A 19,058-nucleotide genomic window follows, 5' to 3' on the forward strand; every position below is an offset into this window, starting at 1 on the left:
TGTTTATTTCAAGTCCATCTTTCCCATTAAACCAATCTCAAAGAATTGGTAGACTAAAATGAACCTTGGTGCAGCAGAAAGAACATGGTATTTGGCATCCTAAAAGGTGGATTCAAATTGCAGTCCTGTTTGCTACCTTGGGTAAATCATTTAAGTCACAGTTTCCTCAAAAATGAAATCAGGATTTTATTTTAGAGGATTGGAGGGTTGATTGGAGGAGCATCAGAGGACTCCTAAGATTTCTTCCAGTTCTAAATCAATAATTCTATGACCTCAGGGATCATCTAATCCAGTTCATACCCATTCAGGAATGCCCTCTTACAATTTCCCTAACAAATGGTACTCTACTTGAAAATGTCTAGTACAGCAGAACCCACTGCTTCCTCACGTAGCCCACCCTCCTTTGGGATAGCTCTAATGTTAGGAAGTTCTTCCTAACCAGTGACCCTTTATCTACTTCTCTTCAACTTTCAACCATTTCTGCTAGCTCTGTCCTATGGGGCCAAGTGGAATAGCAATCCTTCTCCCATATGCATGATAGCCTTTCAGACACTTAAAAATATTGATCATGTCCATAACCTCCAAGTCTATTTTCTAGCTTGAATTTAAGCCACTTCCACCAGCCAATCCATACCTGGCATGATTCAAGGCTTGTGTGTGTTAACATGGTGCCAAAAACCAAGCACAACACTAGGTACAATCACCTCCTTCATTAAGGACATGGCACCTTTCTTGAAGTAGCCAAAGACCATTTTTAGGCAACTTTTTTTGTTTGTTTTGACTGATATTTACATTGTTGATCCATGTTGAGGTAGAACTGCTTAAAAACCCAGGGATTTTTTTTTTCACATAAGCTACTATTTAACTACATTTCCTCTGCAACGTACCTTTGAAACTGACTGTTTTAATCCAAGGGGAAGGCTTTGCATCTATCCTTATTGTTATTTTACTAAATCCAGTTCATCATTCTGGCTTGCCAGAATGTTTTGGATTCTCTTCTCCCACATATGTTAACTATCCTCTCAGGTTTTGTGAGAAAATAATTATTAATAATGGGTTGGGGTGGGGGAAGACCCAGTGACCCCATCCCCACTCAGGAACTCTGGCTGGTTTCGCAGAGCAAGCCCCAAAGGTGAATTAGAGATCAAACTAACTCAGAGATTAAAACCACACCTTTGTCCTCAAGGGCTCTATCTTTCACTGGACCCTGACCTCAGCACAGTACAGCTCTTTTTTTCTTTTTCTTTTTTTTTTTTTGGTGAGGCAATTGGGGTTAAGTCACACAGCTAGTAAGTGTTAAGTGTCTGAGGCCACATTTGAACTCAGGTCCTCCTGAATCCAGGGCCAGTGCTCTATCCACTAGCCATCTAACTGCCCCTCAGTACAGCTCTTTTTGATATGGAGATCCTGTCAACCAATGGAATTGAATGATTCTAGCCAATTAGCTTTAAGCTGTGTGTAAGAGCCACCCCTAGGGAAGAAGGGACAGGGGTGGGCCACGCTCTCTGGCGCCAGAGATGCTCTTGAGCTAGGCACGACTTTTCACTCTTTCCTGACCCTCCATGCTGGGTATGTAATTGCTTAGGCCTATAACTAATGGGGAAGTTTTTCAGACACGAGGTCAAATTAATAATAAATGCTTGCTGCCTAACCTGGTGCAATGGCCTCTAATTTATCAGTATTAATATCTTAGAAACCCCATCCAAGTTCCCCAATAATTTAGGCAGAAAAAGGGCTAGTCCCCTCATAATTTCAAATGACACAATTTAAACTATCTTTAAATTTAATAAGCATATCTATGTCCTTCATATAAACTATTAATTTAAAAAAATGTTAAGCAACCCAGGCTAAGTGTCTGGGATACTCCATTCAAATATTCTCTTTAATCCACCATAAAAGCATTCCTGAGTACACTTTAAGAGTTTCCCATTCTAGTTCTAATACAACCTGACTCAGACTATACAATCATCGAGTCTACATCTCTCAATCTCGTTTACAAAGACAACATTAGATGCAGAAATATGTTTAATGTCATTGTACATATGTAACCTATATCAGATTACTTGCTGTCTTGGGGAGGGGGGGAGGCAGGGAGAAAATTTTGAAACTAGAAATCTTATAAAAACAAATGTTGAAAACTATCCCTACATGTAACTGGAAAATAATAAAATACTTTTATAATGTGGGCAGCTAGGTGGCGCAGTGGATAAAGCACCGGCACTGGATTCAGGAGTACCTGAGTTCAAATCCAGCCTCAGACACTTGACACTTACTAGCTGTGTGACTCTGGGAAAGTCACTTAACCCTCATTGCCCCGCAAAAAAACCCCAAACAAACAAAAAAATACTTTTATAATTTAAAAAAAAAAACAAAGACAGCATTAGAGATGCTATCAAATGCTTTAGTTTAGGGAAACTATGTCTACAGATTGCTCTTGATTTACTAGTAATGACTGTATCAAAAAAGAAAAAGTTAAACTGGCATAATCTTTTTTTTTCTTTTTTTGCAGGGCAATGAGGGCTAAGTGACTTGCCCAGGGCCACACAGCTAGTAAGTGTCAAATGTCTGAGGCCAGATTTGAACTCATGTCCTCCTGAATCCAAGGTCTGTGTTTTATCCACTTCACCACCTAGCTGCCCCATAATCTGTTCTTTATGAAACAATCTTGGCTTTTAGTGATCATCATTTGCTTTTCTAGATTTTTACAAACTGTTCCTTTAGTAAAACAATCTACAATGTCACCAATCATCACCGAAGTCATCACTGGCTTTGAATTTTCAGACTCTATACACACCTTTTTTTCTGAAAATTAGAACATTTGCCCTTTTCCTTTTCCATTCCTGTGACATGTCTCCTAATATCCACAAGCTTCCAAAGATCACTGACATTAGCTCAGAAATTATACCTGCCAGGTCTTTCAGTTCCCTTGGAAGAAGTTCAGGCTGGTCTTGCTCTTTTACTACCTTTGCCTTATTTTGGGTTTCATATCCTTTTCTTTTTTTTTTTAGTGAGGCAATTGGGGTTAAGCGACTTGCCCAGGGTCACACAGCTAGTAAGTGTTAAGTGTCTGAGGCCGGATTTGAACTCAGGTACTCCTAATTCCAGGGCCGGTGCTCTATCCACTGCGCCACCTAGCTGCCCCTCATATCCTTTTTTTAAACCATTTTTCCCTATCCTTTCTCTTTTTGTTGTTGCTCTGTCCTTTCCAGGCCAAGCATTTCATACTGACAGAAAAAAAAATTAAATTAATAAAAGTTAAGTAGTTCTGCCATCACCCCATCAACCATCATCATCCAGTCCATCCTACTTTGATTTAGCTTTTTGTTTTCAATATACTTCTTTTTTGTGGGGCAATGAGGATTAAGTGACTTTCCCAGGGTCACCCAACTAGTAAGTGTCAAGTGCTGGAGGCTGGATTTGAACTCAGATCCTCCTGAATCCAGGGCCAATCCTTTATCCACTTTGCCACCTAGCTGCCCCTCAGTATACTTTTTAAAATGTACCATCTCTGCTCACTCATTCAGTAAACAGTACCCTAAAGAGTAGCCCTGTGACAGTGCTGTACTGCATACCTGTAAAGACATATGAGTCCTGATTGGCTGAAAGACTTATGAACTCTTAATACCACAAGGCTGTGTGAAAAGTGATTTACTTCAGGTGGAGGGCACACTCTGGAGAAGGATTTTGTTTGTTGTTGGTCCTTTGAAGAGGATCATGACATCGAGGTGATGTCATGACTTGCACTGAATTCACTCTCTCCTCCAAAGCCATCTGGATCCAGTAGCAAGATATAGATTAGGCTAACTGGAGATGGCCCAGAAGTTTAAGGAAATTGGGATTAAGTGACTTGCCTAGGGTCACATAGCTAGTCCAAGGTGAAATTTGAACTCAGGTCCTCTTGACTCCAGGTCCAGTGCTCTATCCACTGTACCACCCAGCAGCCCCAAAAGGGTATTGAGAGAGATGGGGGAAGCCAGTCTTATTGTGTCTTTTGATTCCCAGCACTTAGAACCTTAGAGACTGTGCAAGTAGACTTTTATCTCTCTCTCTCTCTCTCTCTCTCTCTCTCTCTCTCTCTCTCTCTCGGTGAAACAATGGCTTTTGCTTAATTTTTAAAAAATCTTGCTCCCAAATAAAAACCTCATTTATTCTGATATATTCTAAAAGCAGCTGGGTGATACAGTGGATAGAGAATGAGGCCTGGACTCAGGAAGACCTGAGTTCAACCCTTACTCAGAAATATACTTACTATGTGACCCTGTCCAAATGATTTAACCTTTCTCAACCTGTTTTTTCATCTGTAAAATGGGGATAATAGTACCTACCTCACAAAGTTGTTGTGTGGACCAAATGATAGAACATGTGTGAAGTACTTTGTTATATAAATGCTATTATTGTTGTCTGAACAGCTAGGTGTTGAAATGGATAGAATTGCCAGGCCTGGAGTCAGGAAGACTCATCTTCCTGAGTTCAAATCTGGCTTCAAACACTTATTAGCTGTGTGATTATGGGCAGTCACTTAACTCTCTTTGCCTCAATTTCCTCATCTGTAAAATGAGTTGGAGAAGGAAATAGCAAACCACTCCAGTATCTCTGCCAAGAAAACCCCAAATGGGGTCACAAAGAGTTGGACACAACTAAAAAAAACACTGACCAACAATTGTTGTCTATTATAATCTCTTATTTCTATTTACTGATTATGTTTACTGAATACTTTGATTTTTTAAAATAAAAGCTTGATAGCAATTCATGATGATTTTCTGGGTTACCACTGTATAGTGGGAGCTAAGCTATCAAGTGTAATCTAAGTGATAATCTTTCCTTGAGAATAGTCAGGTAAAGTGATCCTAGGCACCCCCAAAGTATGCTATGTAAGACCAGAGGTGTCAAACAAGCTGACCAAACCAGTTTAAAATGTAATTAGGGGGCAGCTAGGTGGCACAGTGGATAGAGCATGGGCCCTGGATTCAGGAATACCTGATTTCAAATCAGGCCTCAGACACTTAACACTTACTAGCTGTGTGACCCTGGGCAAGTCACTTAACCCCAATTGCCTAACCCCCAAAAAAAATGTAATTAGGAAAAAATGTTTAACAAAATAAATAAAAATTCAACCTAAACAATATTCATTTATCAGCTTCTAATCCAATGTGTCCAGCAGGAATCCGCTTCTATATGAGTTTGTCACCACTGGGCTAATACTACCAAAATTTGACATGGATAGAGGTAATTCCAGACTAATATTCCCTTGGATGTCATGAGGAAAGAAGCCAGTATCCCACTACCATCCTTCTGTCTGTCTACAAAGGAAGTATCCAAATGGGGAAGAGTAAGCCAAATCCTAAATCAGATTGGCTATTCATGTGTTAGGAAAGTCAAGCTATCTTATACAGGGTGTCCCAAAAGTCATAGTGCTAATATTTAAAGCTAGTAAACTTAAACTGATAGCTTTAAATGGTACTATGATTTTTGGGACATCCTGTATATTAGATAGCTAACAACTATACATATATCTTACAGAGTCAATAAATTAAGTTCAAAGGGGCAGCTAGGTGGCACAGTGGATAGAGCACCATCCCTGGAATCAGGAAAGACCTGAGTTCAAATCCAGCCTCAGTCACTTAACATTTACTAGCTGTGTGACCCTGGGTAAGTCACTTAAACCCAATTGCCTCCAAAAATAAATAAAATTCAAGTCTCCTCTTTTCTATGAACTCTTCTTCCACAATCCAGAACTCAGTGATCAGCCCTTCCTTTGAAAGCATACATAGATCAAAGATTTGAGCTAGAATATAACTCAGAGATCACTTAGTCCTACGTCCTCATTTTACTTGAGAAAGTTTTGTCTGTACCACTAACTTGTTATTACTTTAGACTATTGCTCTTGCACATCTTATCTTCTTATGCATATTTCCTATCTGAGTAAACTGTCAATATTACCCACCCTCTGGTCTTTCATGCCCTTTTAGGGAGGCATATGTGTGACCTGATAAATTAGGTGGCATTATGAATAAAGTACTATACTTAGAAATCAGAAAGAACTGAATTCAGGTATGAACTCTTGACACTTAGTAGCTGTGTAATCCTAAGGAAGTCACTTAACGTGTCAGTTTCAGTATCATCTGTTAAATGTTAGAATCACACCTTCCTCTCAAGGTTGTTGTGAGAATCAAATGCTCTAACATAAGCAGAGCTCTGTGCAAACCTTAAAGTGCTATTATATACATGTTAGCTAGCTAGCTGTTGCACAGAACTAAACTCTAGGAAGCCTTCCCAGACTAACATTTTTTTTGTTTATCCTTTAATCAGGGGCCACCACCTTTCACACATAGTCCCATACCCTTATACAGTTTGTGCAATATTTCTCATTTGATAGACTGCTTTGGAAATGTGCAGTACACAGTTTGTCTTCCCAACTGCCTTATAAGCACCCCTAATACCTAGGACAAAGTACTTTACACAGTGAGCATGAAAAAATGCATGTAGAACTTATTGATTGGTATGAGAAAAACACCTTGTAAAGCACTATTATAAATTTGAATTACTCATGTTTATTAAGATTTTCCATTCATTCACTGACCATTTATTAAGTACTTTTTAAATTAGGTGATTAAGGAGACAAAAATGCAATTAAGGCATAGTTATTCTCATAGAGCTTACAATCATATTGGGAAATAGGAAATATCCAAAACTATAGTGCAAAATAGAATCTATAAAAACATCAAGACAAGTACAAAGGGCTATTCAAGAACCAAGGAAAGATCATTTCTTATTGGATAGCTTCCTGAAAGAGGTCACATTTTTAGAAAAGTGGTAAGCCTTCAAGAGGTAAAAAGGAGGAAGAGAATTGTTACCCAGAACACTCCAAGCACAGGGAAGAATGAGAATAGAGACATCGAGTTTGCCTATAAGTCTCCTTCAGGGTTAATTTTTACTTTCCTTACCTTTTACTTTACTTGACTACTAATGTTGCTGGGACACCATAAAATGACTTAATTTCTTTCAAATGAAAGTGAACTTGGGTAGCCACTTTACCCCATAAAGTGCTCAACATACTCCAAATAGAGTGCATGTCTTCCTCTATCTCTTTGACCTTATCCCATAAAATACTGCAACTCTTAGGGCACACTACAACTTTCTACAAACTTGCTAATAATTAAGTTATGTTTGGTCCTGAAAAGGCCACTAAATACTCTTGGGTCCTTAATTCTCAGGCTAATTGGTTCCAAATCAGTCCTAGAGAGCTGAGTCATGGGATTAAGAGATACAGAAGAGGGTAGTGAGTCCCTGGACCAAATCCAGCTCTTTACCCTAACCCACCCTAACAGGTATACTAAAGTTGAGTCTTTTCTCCAATTAATATAAAGAAATCATAGTTGGGTGCTTATCCAGAAGAGAGAAATGCAGAAGGAGGTCTCAAACCAGAACTTCTGTCTGTTCTGTCAGAGAGAAAAAGCAGGTGCTAATGACAGATTGTGTGAAGCCACTGTTTCGGTGGTGGCACCATGAAGAGTGACAATATAGCACAGGCTGGGCAGTTAAGCAAGAAAGCCAAAGATACATCCTGATCCAGAAAAAAAAACACCATTTCCTTTTGCTATAGCTAGCTGGATAAGTCTGGTTTGTATAGAAAAGGGTCAGAATATAGGACACTGGCTAGAAAGCAGAGGCATCAGGATAGAGATTCTAGCCTGCCATAAAGTAGGATGAGAGAACTAGTTGCCCTGGGGGCAAAGACCATCAGGAGTGGGGGAAATCCTGCTGAAGGATGCCAGATCAGTTTCACAATTTTGCCCTGGTAGAACATTATGGCTATCTGGGAAACGGAAAACTACTTCCTTTGTTTCATCCATAGCCACAATGCAGAACCCTAGTTTATTAGTTGAATTAACTCGGAAGGGAAGTACATTGTATAGCTACTTCCTCACCACTTGCTAATCTAAGCACCTATGACCCTGATGACTGCTATTCACTCTTGTGAAACTATTTCCTAAAGTTACCACTGACCTCCTAGTTGTAAGGCCTCATCATCCTTCCTTGTCCTTATGCAAAATCTGACCCCTTTGACCATCCTCCTTATCTTACTCTGATTACTGGGTACTCATTCTCCTACCCCTTAAATGTAAAAACTCTCCCTTGCCCCATCCCCAACCCCAACCCCTGCACCTCCCTTTCTTGGCTTTATATACTCCTAGGCCCCTATGCCAATGATTCACAAATCTCCTGAGTTCCAGGCCTACATTTCTATCTGTTATCTGCTTACTGCACAACTCCAACTAGACATCATAAATCAAGTCAAATTCAACAAACTCAATCCCCCTTGCCCAGTAAAAATTCACCATTCTTCCTAAGTTGTACTTAACAGAGCCATTACTTTCCAACTTTCCCAAGGCTGGAATCTTGAGGATCATTTGAGTCTCCCCTAATCTCCAAATTAGTTGCAAGTCTTATGATTTTACCTCTATCACCTCTTGAATGGAGCAGTAGTCACCAGCTAAAATTCATGCTTGTTGCATTTCAGTTGATTATACACATTTTTAAACTGATCTCTAAACTTGTCTCTCCCTTTCCTAATTTAGCCAGCTATTAGTCAACTTCCTAATGAACTAAGCACATTACTGCGCTCATCTGTCCCTTGCTGGAAATTTTTAAGTTTCTCATTTTTCTAGACTAGAACCCAGATACTTTAGCCAGGCATTTAATACTTATTAGCCTTTTCCATCCAATCCTCCTTAAGAAACCCTAAGATAGGAGATAGTTCACTGGTCCTTGAATTTTTCCTACCTTTCTATATGTGTTCTTGCAGGTTTCTACAGGTAGGATGCTCAATGGCCATGAGACTTTGAATTCCTCCTTCTGTTTCCTCTATTTGTAAAATGAGGAATTAGACTGAGTGAACTCAAATTCTTTCCTGGTTCCAAAACGTTATTCTATATTTTATTGTGCATTTATATCTTTTGCCCCCCTGCTGCACCAAATGCCCTTTGACAATAGGAAATTATCTTCTATTTATCTCTTTATCTGACAACATCTACCAGTTTCTTGTACACAGTGACACTTTATGTGTGTTTAATTGAGCTGAATGAATTAAAGCAGCCTAAGTAAAAGAAAAATTGGTCCTGTTGAAGGTTCTGAGCATAACTTACTAATATACAACCAGTGAAATATTCATTCTTTATTGTCTAAGAAAGCCCGTCTACTTTTTGTCATCATCGTACTTAAATATTCTCACAGCCTAAACTGTTGTCCCCACCCAGTCAAGTGTTGAGCACAGAAAGGCAGAAACATTTCTGTCTGTCTTTTTATTCCTGCATAGTACTAAGTTTGTCACACACTTATCTGGACCAAAGGGCCTCAGAAGTCACAGGATGGCAGACTGAGGCCTCCAGGAATGTATGAGTAGTCTTTTCAAAATATTAGCAGCAGCTTTAGTGCAAAGTGGGTTTAGTCCCTAGAGTCTACTGGAGGTAGAATGAAGGATGTTGGCTGTGGATAGGAACTACAATGCAATGATCCAGCTTTCTGTGTTGGGAAAAGGGACAAGTGGAATAAGAGAATTAGGTACCATTAGGAAGAACCTGAAAGGACAGAAAGCTAAATGGCTCAAGCAAGGAGACAAAGCTGACCACGTCAGGAATGCAAAGTGGGCAGCAGGGAAAGGAGAAGCCAGGCAGCCTGTGGGTCAAATAGTCTTCTCACTTGGTGGCTACATGTTTTCCACAAGAATACAGACAAGTTGTTCCAACTTCTTGGCAGCCATGCGCCCAGCTGTCAGTACCTCCTCATGATTGGCTGTCTCATGGCTTTCATAGTCCAATACAGATTTGTTTGTGATGAGGGAGAATCCAAAGACTCGAAGGCCACAATGCCTGGCCACTATCACCTCTGGCACTGTGCTCATACCTGATGTGGAAAGAGAAAGGGAACTGATATGAAAACTACCTCTCATTCACCTCAGACCTTTACTGATCAGCTCAAGCCCACCTTCCAGCATTTTCCAGGACAGGTCATAGTGGAAAAGAGAAATATCAGATCAAACTACCTAGCAAAGTCCCTTGAAATAAAGGGTCTATCTCAATGGTTTTGTCTTAGGATTTTGTTATATTGCTGGAAAGAAGGGAGGTCTCTGCTGGAGTCTGGAATTCTTGGTTGACCCCAGTTTTTAAGTAAGCTCTACAATCTGTGTGTGTGTGTGTGTGTGTGTGTGTGTGTGTGTGTGTGTGTGTGTGTGTCTTGGTGGGGAGGGACAGGAAAGGAAGGAGGGCTTTCCCTCACTAGAATGTGAGCTATCATAGATTAGAGCTGGGAGGAACCCTAGAAGTCACCTAATCCACACCCTTTATTTTACGGATAGGGAAATTAAGACTCAGTGATTTGACCAAGGTCACATACAGGTGGTAAAGAGTAGAACTGAGATTTTAACCCAAGGTATCTGACTCCAAATAAAAATTTTAAAGAAGGATGTGAGCAACCTGAAGGCAGGGCACAGTGCCAGACACATCCTAAATTCTTAATTAAAGTCTCCTTCTATCTAAAGAGGAAGCTGGTAGTGCTGGAGTCAGGAAGACCTGAGTTTGAAAATTCAGTCTTAGAAACTTACTAGCTATGTAGGGTCACACAAGTGGTCAAGTCACTTAATCCATTTGCCTCAATTTCCTCAACTATAAGATGAGGGTCATAAGAGCACCTGCCTCCCAGGGTCTTGTTGTGAAAATTAAATGAGATATTTGTAAAATGTTTAGTAGTGCCTGGCACACTGAAAGCATTATATAAATGCTTATTCCCTTCCCTTCCTATTAATCTACTGGTTTTTCTCCAAGTACTAGGAGTGACCATAGTCTTAGTCTGGGGAAGTCTCTTGATTTAATCTACCAAAAGAGCCTTTAAATTTGTTTTTCTTCCCACTTAAAGGCCAGGAGAGCAGATATTAAACTACTAGCAAATCATTAGGACTGACTTTAACATTCAAAATTTAGTTAAATAGGGAAAGTCAGAGATACTAAGTGTTATTTCCCCTAAAAATCATTCATCTAAATGAATAACTAATTTAAATTTAGTCCTTTCAAATTGGTCTACTTCCCTTTAAATCCTTCAGGACTGTAAATTCTCATCTCACCCCTTAGGCCTCTAAACCATAATTCTGCAAGGGCTCCCCCTTCTTACCAACAGCATCAGCCCCTAGTCTCTGCAGAAACAGACACTCTGCAATGGTTTCAAAGTTGGGCCCTCCCACCATAACATAGGTTCCTTCCTGCAGTGGTCGTTCCTGCTCCATTTCCTTCCATATTTTATGGGCCTTCTGTCTCAGAGTCCGGTCGTAGGCATCAGACATAGGAGGAAACCTTTCTCCAAACCTGAAGCAAAGAATGAGAACTGTGACTCAGATAGGGGAAACTCTCCTCTGACCACCAAGTGCAGAGAATCCATTTTAGCTCCATCCTCTATGAATGAAGTCCACATACCTCTCATCGTTGGGGCCTCTGAGTGGATTTTGACCACTGAGGCCTGCCAAGTTGATATGATCTCGGATCAGCATAACATCCCCAACTTCATATTCAGGGTTCAGCCCACCAGCAGCATTGGTGACAATTAAGGTGTGTACTTCCATAAGTCGGAAAACCCTCACAGGAAATGTTATCTGAGAAGTCAAAAGGAAAAATGTCAGGCACTCAGAAATTCCACCAATCCACAAAAGCTGCAGAAATACAAGATAGCATGAAAAAGAGGAAAAGAATGGCTGCTAAGAACCTTAAAGATAATTTTATCCAGCCCCTGATTTTATAGAGAGGGGAACTGAGGCCTTGGGAAGTTAAGTGATTTACCCAAAGTCACACAGGGATTAAGTAGCACATCTAAAACTTAATCCTAGGTCTTTGATGCCAAATCCAAGGTTCTTTGCCACTATGCCAAATACAGAGAAAACTGGGGTCAAGAAAAGATAACTATACTATAATGAGTGGGGGAGGGGGAAATCACACACAGGAAGTCAGTCTATCACCTTGACATATTATTCCCTTTCAACTTTAGGCACATTCCTCTCTAGCCACCCCCTAAAATTCAGATATAAAGGTACAAAGTCTCCCTTAGTAAGCCCAGTCCATCTGTGCCTAGAGATTCTCTCAAATCCCCGGATCCTCATCATGCCAGTATTTACATGCCACAGTTCTCTCATAGCTAAGAGACTCTGATGATCACATGGCTAAGGAAGGGAAAAAGAATGATGATGATTCATGATGATTGAAATTTCTCCCCTTTCTAGGAATTACCTGCCTTTGTCTAGGCATCAAACTCACCTTCCAGAGTGGGTAGCCTTCATATGTGTGGAATCGGCCCTGCATCATCACACAGCTTTTGTCATTGAGGTAGCCGAATACCAGCCGCCCTGCATGTCCTGGTACTGCATGGGGAAAAGAAAGGGGAGAGTTATTGCTTCTTTTCTGGGCCTCAGAAGGTACAGGAATGGAATGATTCTTCAGGGCCTACAGTCACCCCAGGGAAAATGAACATATGACCTACCTACTCCACATCTCCCAAGATGAGACCCTATGATAGAGGAGAGGAATGTCTCTGGTGTTTTCTTTCTGGAATCTGAGGGTAGCATTACACTGGTTCTCAGCTACACAGTTGCCTAGGCTTCCAACCAAGAAAACCTCAGGGGCCCAGAAAGGGATAAATCAAGACAGATTAAGTCAAGCCAGAGAATAGCCTATTACTAAGGGGAAGATAGGCCAAAGGAATAGTTTTCTGGTCCTACCTCATATAGTAATTATTATTAGTCAGTCTCTTAATTGTAATTTCCAGTAAGAGTGGCCAAACTAACTCCTTTGGAAATAAATGGCCCAGGACATTATTGTTGTTTGTCCTTCTGTTCTCAAAGAGGACCATGACATCCAGGAGGTGATGTCATGGCTTGCAGAGAATTGGATTTAAGTGAGGGAGGGCTATGTGCAGTCACGGGCCTCACTCTCTCCTCCAGAGCCATCTGGGTCCAGTGGCAAGATATATATCAGGATGACTGGATGGCCCCAGATGCAGTGAGACATTTGGCTTTTTTAAGCTATGGTCTTTCCCAGGTCTCAGTATGCCTGAGACAACACTCATTCAGTTAAGGCTAGATGAGAAATGAGGCAAAGAAAAGCCTTTTTTCCCTAGTCAAAAATAAAATAAACAGGGGGAGAAGTGCGGGAGGAAGACCCTAAGATTTCTGGCTAAGATAGAAACAATTGCTATTTAAGCTCACTCTGAGCCCAATCCATTGTTGGCCAATCAATGAAAGCCAGAATTATTTGGGTCTAAGGAGTGGTCCTTTGAAGAACTCCAGTAGTTAAAGCCCAAGACATCTCAAGAGGTTTTGGCAAACAAACATATTCCTTTGGGAAGAAGGCCAGCAGGTAAGGGTATGATTCCCTACATGGGGCTGGGGGGGGGGGGCAGGGGAGAAGGAAAAGGAAAAAAAAGGAAGGAGCTACATTTCCAGTCAGTTGGGTCCCCAGTGGGTCAGCCTAGGAGATGGGGTATACTAAGAAGAGAGATCAGAAGTATGGAGCTTCTACTTGGAGTTGGGGGTTGAGGGAAAGGTAGGTTAGTGGGTAATGATTGACATGAAGGGAAAAGAGCATCAATAAACTTGTGGTTTTTTAATTCAGAGGAAAAAAGTGCTGGAGACATAAGAGCAACTTTGTTACTAATTTGTTAAATTTAACATATATCTTTTTAAAAATTGCATATGAACTCAGTTTTTCTAATCCCTCTTGGTACACTGAAATATCTGCATTTGTTAAGTTCCCCAAAAAGAATTTTAAAGTGGGATAAGGACACTTAAAAATCAGCATGAAGCAGCACCCCAGGTGGGACAGTAGTGGATAACCCCAGTGGTATCTTCACAAAAAGAGGGTTATGGGAGTAGATAGGAACCAACTTCATTGTCTTTTAGGGAACTGGGCCTTCTGTCCATATTGGCTATGGGGCATTTTTTTCATGTCTTCCTGAGTACCTATTGCTTCCTTTCCCACCACTTCTCTGGATTCCTCTTACTTTAAAGAGTTTAGAAAATGTTCCTTAATTAAAGCCTTGGATTCTCCAGGGGAAAAAGGAGATAGGATCTAACAAATTAATAAAAACCATAAACACTCTACACTACTTCTTTATCCTGCTAATATAATTCTCTGCACCTCCAACGTCTTGCCAGGGAATCTAGACAAGGAGACAACTGAAGATCAGAATGAGCTCATTCTCATTTCCCAGAAAGACAACATGAGAGACTACTTATTACAGAAAGTCTCCTGAGTACCAAACATCTACAGTACCCTGCCCAAGGCAGAGGGCCAGTTAGATTCTGGTCTTGTACTGACTAGGCCAAAAGTCCCGAAGGGGTTTCAATATTTAATCTCCTTTATTTTTTTGTTTTTAATTTATGAAGCCATAGCATCATATATAGTATATGCAGGAAATAAAGATAATTTTCAAAAAGTTAACATAACTTTAAAGATATATGAAAATACTGCATGCCTCTATGCCACATGACTAAAGTTATGGAAAGTGGCAGAGCCAGGCTGGAGTGAATTAGAAGGGAAGGAGAGAATTTAGGAACATGAGTTATGCTGTCATAAGCAAGAACTCAAATATATACTAATATACACTTCTATTCCATAAAGCATGAAATATATTCACATTTCCTATATGTGCCTTGGTAGCATTTTTGACACCTGGAAACTGAGTTCTATCAAACCACCCCCCAAACCTAGCAATGGTCTCTCCTAATTCTAAAGGGTTTTTGTCATCTCTTGATACCTTTTTGGACTAGAAGACAATAGTTTTAATATTGGGGAAAATATTGGGACTACAAGGATTTGCCCCTAGTTATGATAACATTTTTCCTATCTATGCCTTTCCACCTTATTTCTCCACATCCCACCAAGGTTTCCCAGACCAAGTTCTCTGCTCCCCAATCTACCAGCATCAACCTTGTCAGTACCTGTGCTTTGAGGGAAGTTGGGTATCTCACTGTAGTCAAAGGCCTGGGGTTGGGTCAGTCTATCTGCCAACCCCCCCAATCCAGAACCACAGATCACTGCAATTTCCGGTCGATGTTTAGTATGAGATAAAAGCCATTCAGCAGTTCTTTCATAATCCTCATATTTGAATCTAGGAAAGAGAAAAAATTCATTAAATAAACTGAAAGGGGCAACTAAAACTAAAGAAAGGAGAGGCTAATATAAAGAGATCAGGGAATCCCTAGAATCAAGTAATCAATGAAACTATTCATTTAACAGATGGGTAGTTGAGGGGGTGGAGAGTAAGTGGGGAGGGATGGGCAACAAGGTCACATCTCCTCTGCTCCTCTTCCCTCCAATTGCTGAGAATGCCTATGCCTCCTTCTATCTTCCTTTGAGGCTCCAGAGCAAGGTACCTTTTGTCTAGGGGAAGGAATTGAGAGTTTTGGCATTGGAGACCAGAGCTTTGTCAAGTGACTCAGAGAGGTAACAGTAATTTAGAGTACAGAGTTTAAGAGCACCAGGACACCAGGACACCAAGTTGTGGTTCTTAGTTGTAAATGATCTTCAGCAAATCTAAATTCTGTTTCATTTTCTTCAATTGTTAAGTCATTTTCAGTTGCGTAGCGTCATGTCATGTCCAACTCTCCATGACCCCATGTTGGGTTTTCTTCAGAGATACTTGAGTGGTTTGCCATTTCTTTCTCCAGCTCATTTTACAGATGAGGAAACTGAGGCAAACCTGGTTAATTGATGACAAGAGGCTGGATTTGAACTCATGAAAATGAGTTCTCTATCCATTGGGCCACCTAGCTGTGCCATTCTTCAGTTACAAGAGTGGTAATAATATCTCCTATAACTCCCACAGAAATATGTTGAGAGTAAATTGGTGGGAAAGTGTTTTTCAAAGCACTAAACAGGCTCATGTCTTCTCTATAGTTTTAGGGACTAGCCTGGAAGGCAGTGTCAATTTAGAAACCTTCAGTCTCTTAGTTCCAAGTTCTTTCTCCCTCTCAGCTTCTCTCCAGGCCAGGACAGAAAGTGCAGAGGTGAAAAAGAAAAAGGAGGGACCAGTGCTCTAGCAGCAACAACCAACAGTCTCCAGAGGATTATCTGCCTCAAAATTAGAACCTGGGAAAAATGGATCAACGGATTCATGGTGCCAATAGTCTCTGGAGGGTACAGACAGTAAGGAATGGACAGAAAAAAAGGGAAGGGGAAGGAGTGGTCAATAGCATTACTAAAGTCCTGAAGTCAGATGAGGTCATGGAGTGGTGTGGTGCAGAGAACATTTGGCAATCAGGAACAAGGGGGGAAAAGGGAAGATCGGTAGTTCAAAAGAAATATGAGGAAAGGGTGGAGGGTTTCCAATAAGCTACCACACCCCAAAGTCTCGGGGAGAATGATAGTATCATAAATTCAGGGCTGGAAGGGAACTTAAATTGTTAACTGAGGAAACCGAGGGACAGAATGGCTTGAACCCAGGGTCTCAGTGGTACCAAGGAAGTAGCTGAGCCAGAATATGGACCAGACCTCTTACCAAATCCTGCCTTCTTCCCACCACATTATTCATCACCGAGTCACTTGGCAAGAACTCTGGATCTCAAAGCCAAAATTCTCATTTCCTTTTCCGAGACAAAGCCATTCTGCTAAGAAGTCTCAAAGGAAGGGAAGAGGTACAGGCATTCAAATTAAAGGGAGAGGAGAAAAGCCGGAAGAAATGTGACTGCAGTCTACACCCCACATACACCCCTCACCTTCTGGGATTCCCTGATTCAGATGCTGATACGGCCTCCCACGTGTCCAAGGGACCCATTTCCTGTCCCAGGGAGCCCCGTGCCCCAGCCTCCCTCTTTCTGCCACTGGGCCCTCAGACTTTCAAATGAAGAGTGGTCCTTTCCCCTCCGTAAGACCTCTCCTGCTATTGGTCCATTCTCAGGAATACATCAAAATCAGACCGAGAAGCCTAGAGCCTCTAAGAAGGCGACAATGATCCCCAGTCTTTGGACACAGTGAATGCCCCAGCACTTCCTAGAGATGTAATCTCCTGATCTCAGAACAGACAAGGTCGCAATGGTGGGAAGGGTGCGTAGATAGGTGTGCCTGGGTACAGACTTGGAGCACGTATAAAGTTATACAAATGATCAGTCACGGATAGTGATCGACTAGTAATTTAGATAGGGACCGTCCCGAGGTTTAAACGCGCTTCATCCCAGTGCCTGAACTCTGCCTCCCAGCCCCATCTAGGAGTCGGGTCTCAACACCCACATGGCCCCACTCCCACCTCCCCATCCTAAAGAAGTGGGAGCACAGAGCCCCATCGTCTTCCTCGGGGATCTGTCCCTTTGCTGCCGGGCCCAGGTCCAGGTTCTCCATATGCACCCAATCCTCGCCGAGTACCCTCTATAGTCACCTGGCCCCTCTCTGTCACCAGGCTTCCCGTAATAATTTCACCCAGCCTCCCAAGTTTCAGTGACATCTATTGCTCCTCCCTTGTCTCTCTGGGGGCCTCTAGGCCTGACTCACCGGTTCTCCATGGCTCCCTCGTGGTGTTCTACTCCTCTCTGCCTCGGTCTCCTTCTCTCCGCTCTGCTCCGGCGAGCTCCGAATGCCCCAGTCAGCAAGGACTTGCACATAATTCTCTCGCTCTTGGCTTTAAGCCCCAGCCCGTAAGGTCCCCAGCCAATGGCTGTTGAAAACGCAAGCACTAGCCGGTCTCCTAGGAGACCAAACTTGATTCAATCACTAGGCCCAACATAAGGTAGTGGTGTGTGTTTATTTGGGAGGGGAGAGAGCGAAGTGGGAGGAGACTCTGAAAGAAATAATAAATGAATTAACTTTTACAGAGATGGTTAAAGAGATACGTACTTCCCTTTGCTGTGGGGCACGAAATCTGGCAGCAGGCTTCACACTTACTCCCCTTTAACCTGAGTGGAGAAAGTTTATAGCTCTATCACACACTTGTTTTTTATGACATTTGAAGGTTAGAAGAGAGCTGGGACTAGGTAGGTGGCCTATGCCTGGGAGGCACAAATGGTGGGATCTCTCAACTCCCAGACCATGTTCAGTCCCTCTGGAATCACAAATCACCCATTTTCTGTCACTGACTGCCTGAGTGACTTAGGACAAATTACTTTACCTGAATGCACCTCAGTTTCTTCACTTGTAAAACAAAGGGGGGCGGGAGGTTTGCACTAAATGGCTTCTCAGGTCCCTTCCGTCTCTAAATCATAATTAGCCCAGTAAGAGATGTCAACTAGTATTTATTAAGTCCTTACTAGCTGCTAAACACTAGGCTAAGTACCTGAGACAAAAACAAAGTCCCAACTCTCAAGTGATTCATAATCTAATGGAAGAAACTACTATGCATATTCAACATACACACAAAGTAAATGAAAGGTAATCTCAGAGAGAAGGCACTAGAAATAAGGGGGGTGGGGAATGAATTGGAGTGGGGAGAGAGTGGAGTCCAGGGGATATCTCCAAAGGCTGTCGTAATAGTATGGGTGATAAGATGAGATCCTATACCAAGGTAGTGACTGAATGAATGGAGAAGGGGTCTTATAAGAGAGTTTGGGAAGGTAGAAATTACAAGATTTGACAACAAATTGAATATATGGCATGAGCACAAGTAATCTCAGCCTGGGTGACTGACAGGAAAGTTGGGAAGAAGGGAGTGAGTGTATGAAGGTAAAAATACTGAATCCTGCTTTGGGAATGTAGAGTTTGAGACATTCAAAAGGCATTTGGCAATGCAGGACTGGAGCTCAGGTAAGAGACTAGTGTTTGGATATATCAATCTGAGAATCACCTTCATAGACATAATAATTAAATCCATGGGAGCTGAGATCACCAAGTGAGATAGTATAGTGGGAAAGGCAAAAGGGCCCAGGATAGAACTTTGGAGGACACCAATAATTAGTGCTTAGTAGGTGTGACCTAGATAAAGATCCAGCAAAGGAGAATGAGAAGGAGCAAGTACAATCCTAGGAGAGAAAGGAAAGAAAAAAATCCCACACAACAGACTACTCCATCACATTAATCTACAACTATAACAAAATGTAA

The 19,058-nt window shown here is 41.5% G+C and overlaps 1 protein-coding gene across 1 annotated transcript; it reads right to left on the reverse strand.

The window, feature by feature from the left end:
• Window positions 1-6,531: 6,531 nt before the first annotated feature.
• Window positions 6,532-17,729, reverse strand: LOC122742081 (purine nucleoside phosphorylase). Its single transcript, XM_043986088.1, has 6 exons — window positions 17,520-17,729; window positions 14,975-15,144; window positions 12,294-12,397; window positions 11,463-11,638; window positions 11,164-11,354; window positions 6,532-9,903 (listed from the first exon to the last, which is right to left on the reverse strand). The coding sequence occupies exons 1-6, from the start codon at window positions 17,627-17,629 to the stop codon at window positions 9,707-9,709; spliced, it is 948 nt and encodes a 315-aa protein (XP_043842023.1). The 5' UTR covers window positions 17,630-17,729; the 3' UTR covers window positions 6,532-9,706.
• Window positions 17,730-19,058: the final 1,329 nt, after the last annotated feature.

Source organism: Dromiciops gliroides, chromosome 2 (assembly GCF_019393635.1).
Source record: "Dromiciops gliroides isolate mDroGli1 chromosome 2, mDroGli1.pri, whole genome shotgun sequence".
Taxonomy (NCBI): domain Eukaryota; kingdom Metazoa; phylum Chordata; class Mammalia; order Microbiotheria; family Microbiotheriidae; genus Dromiciops; species Dromiciops gliroides.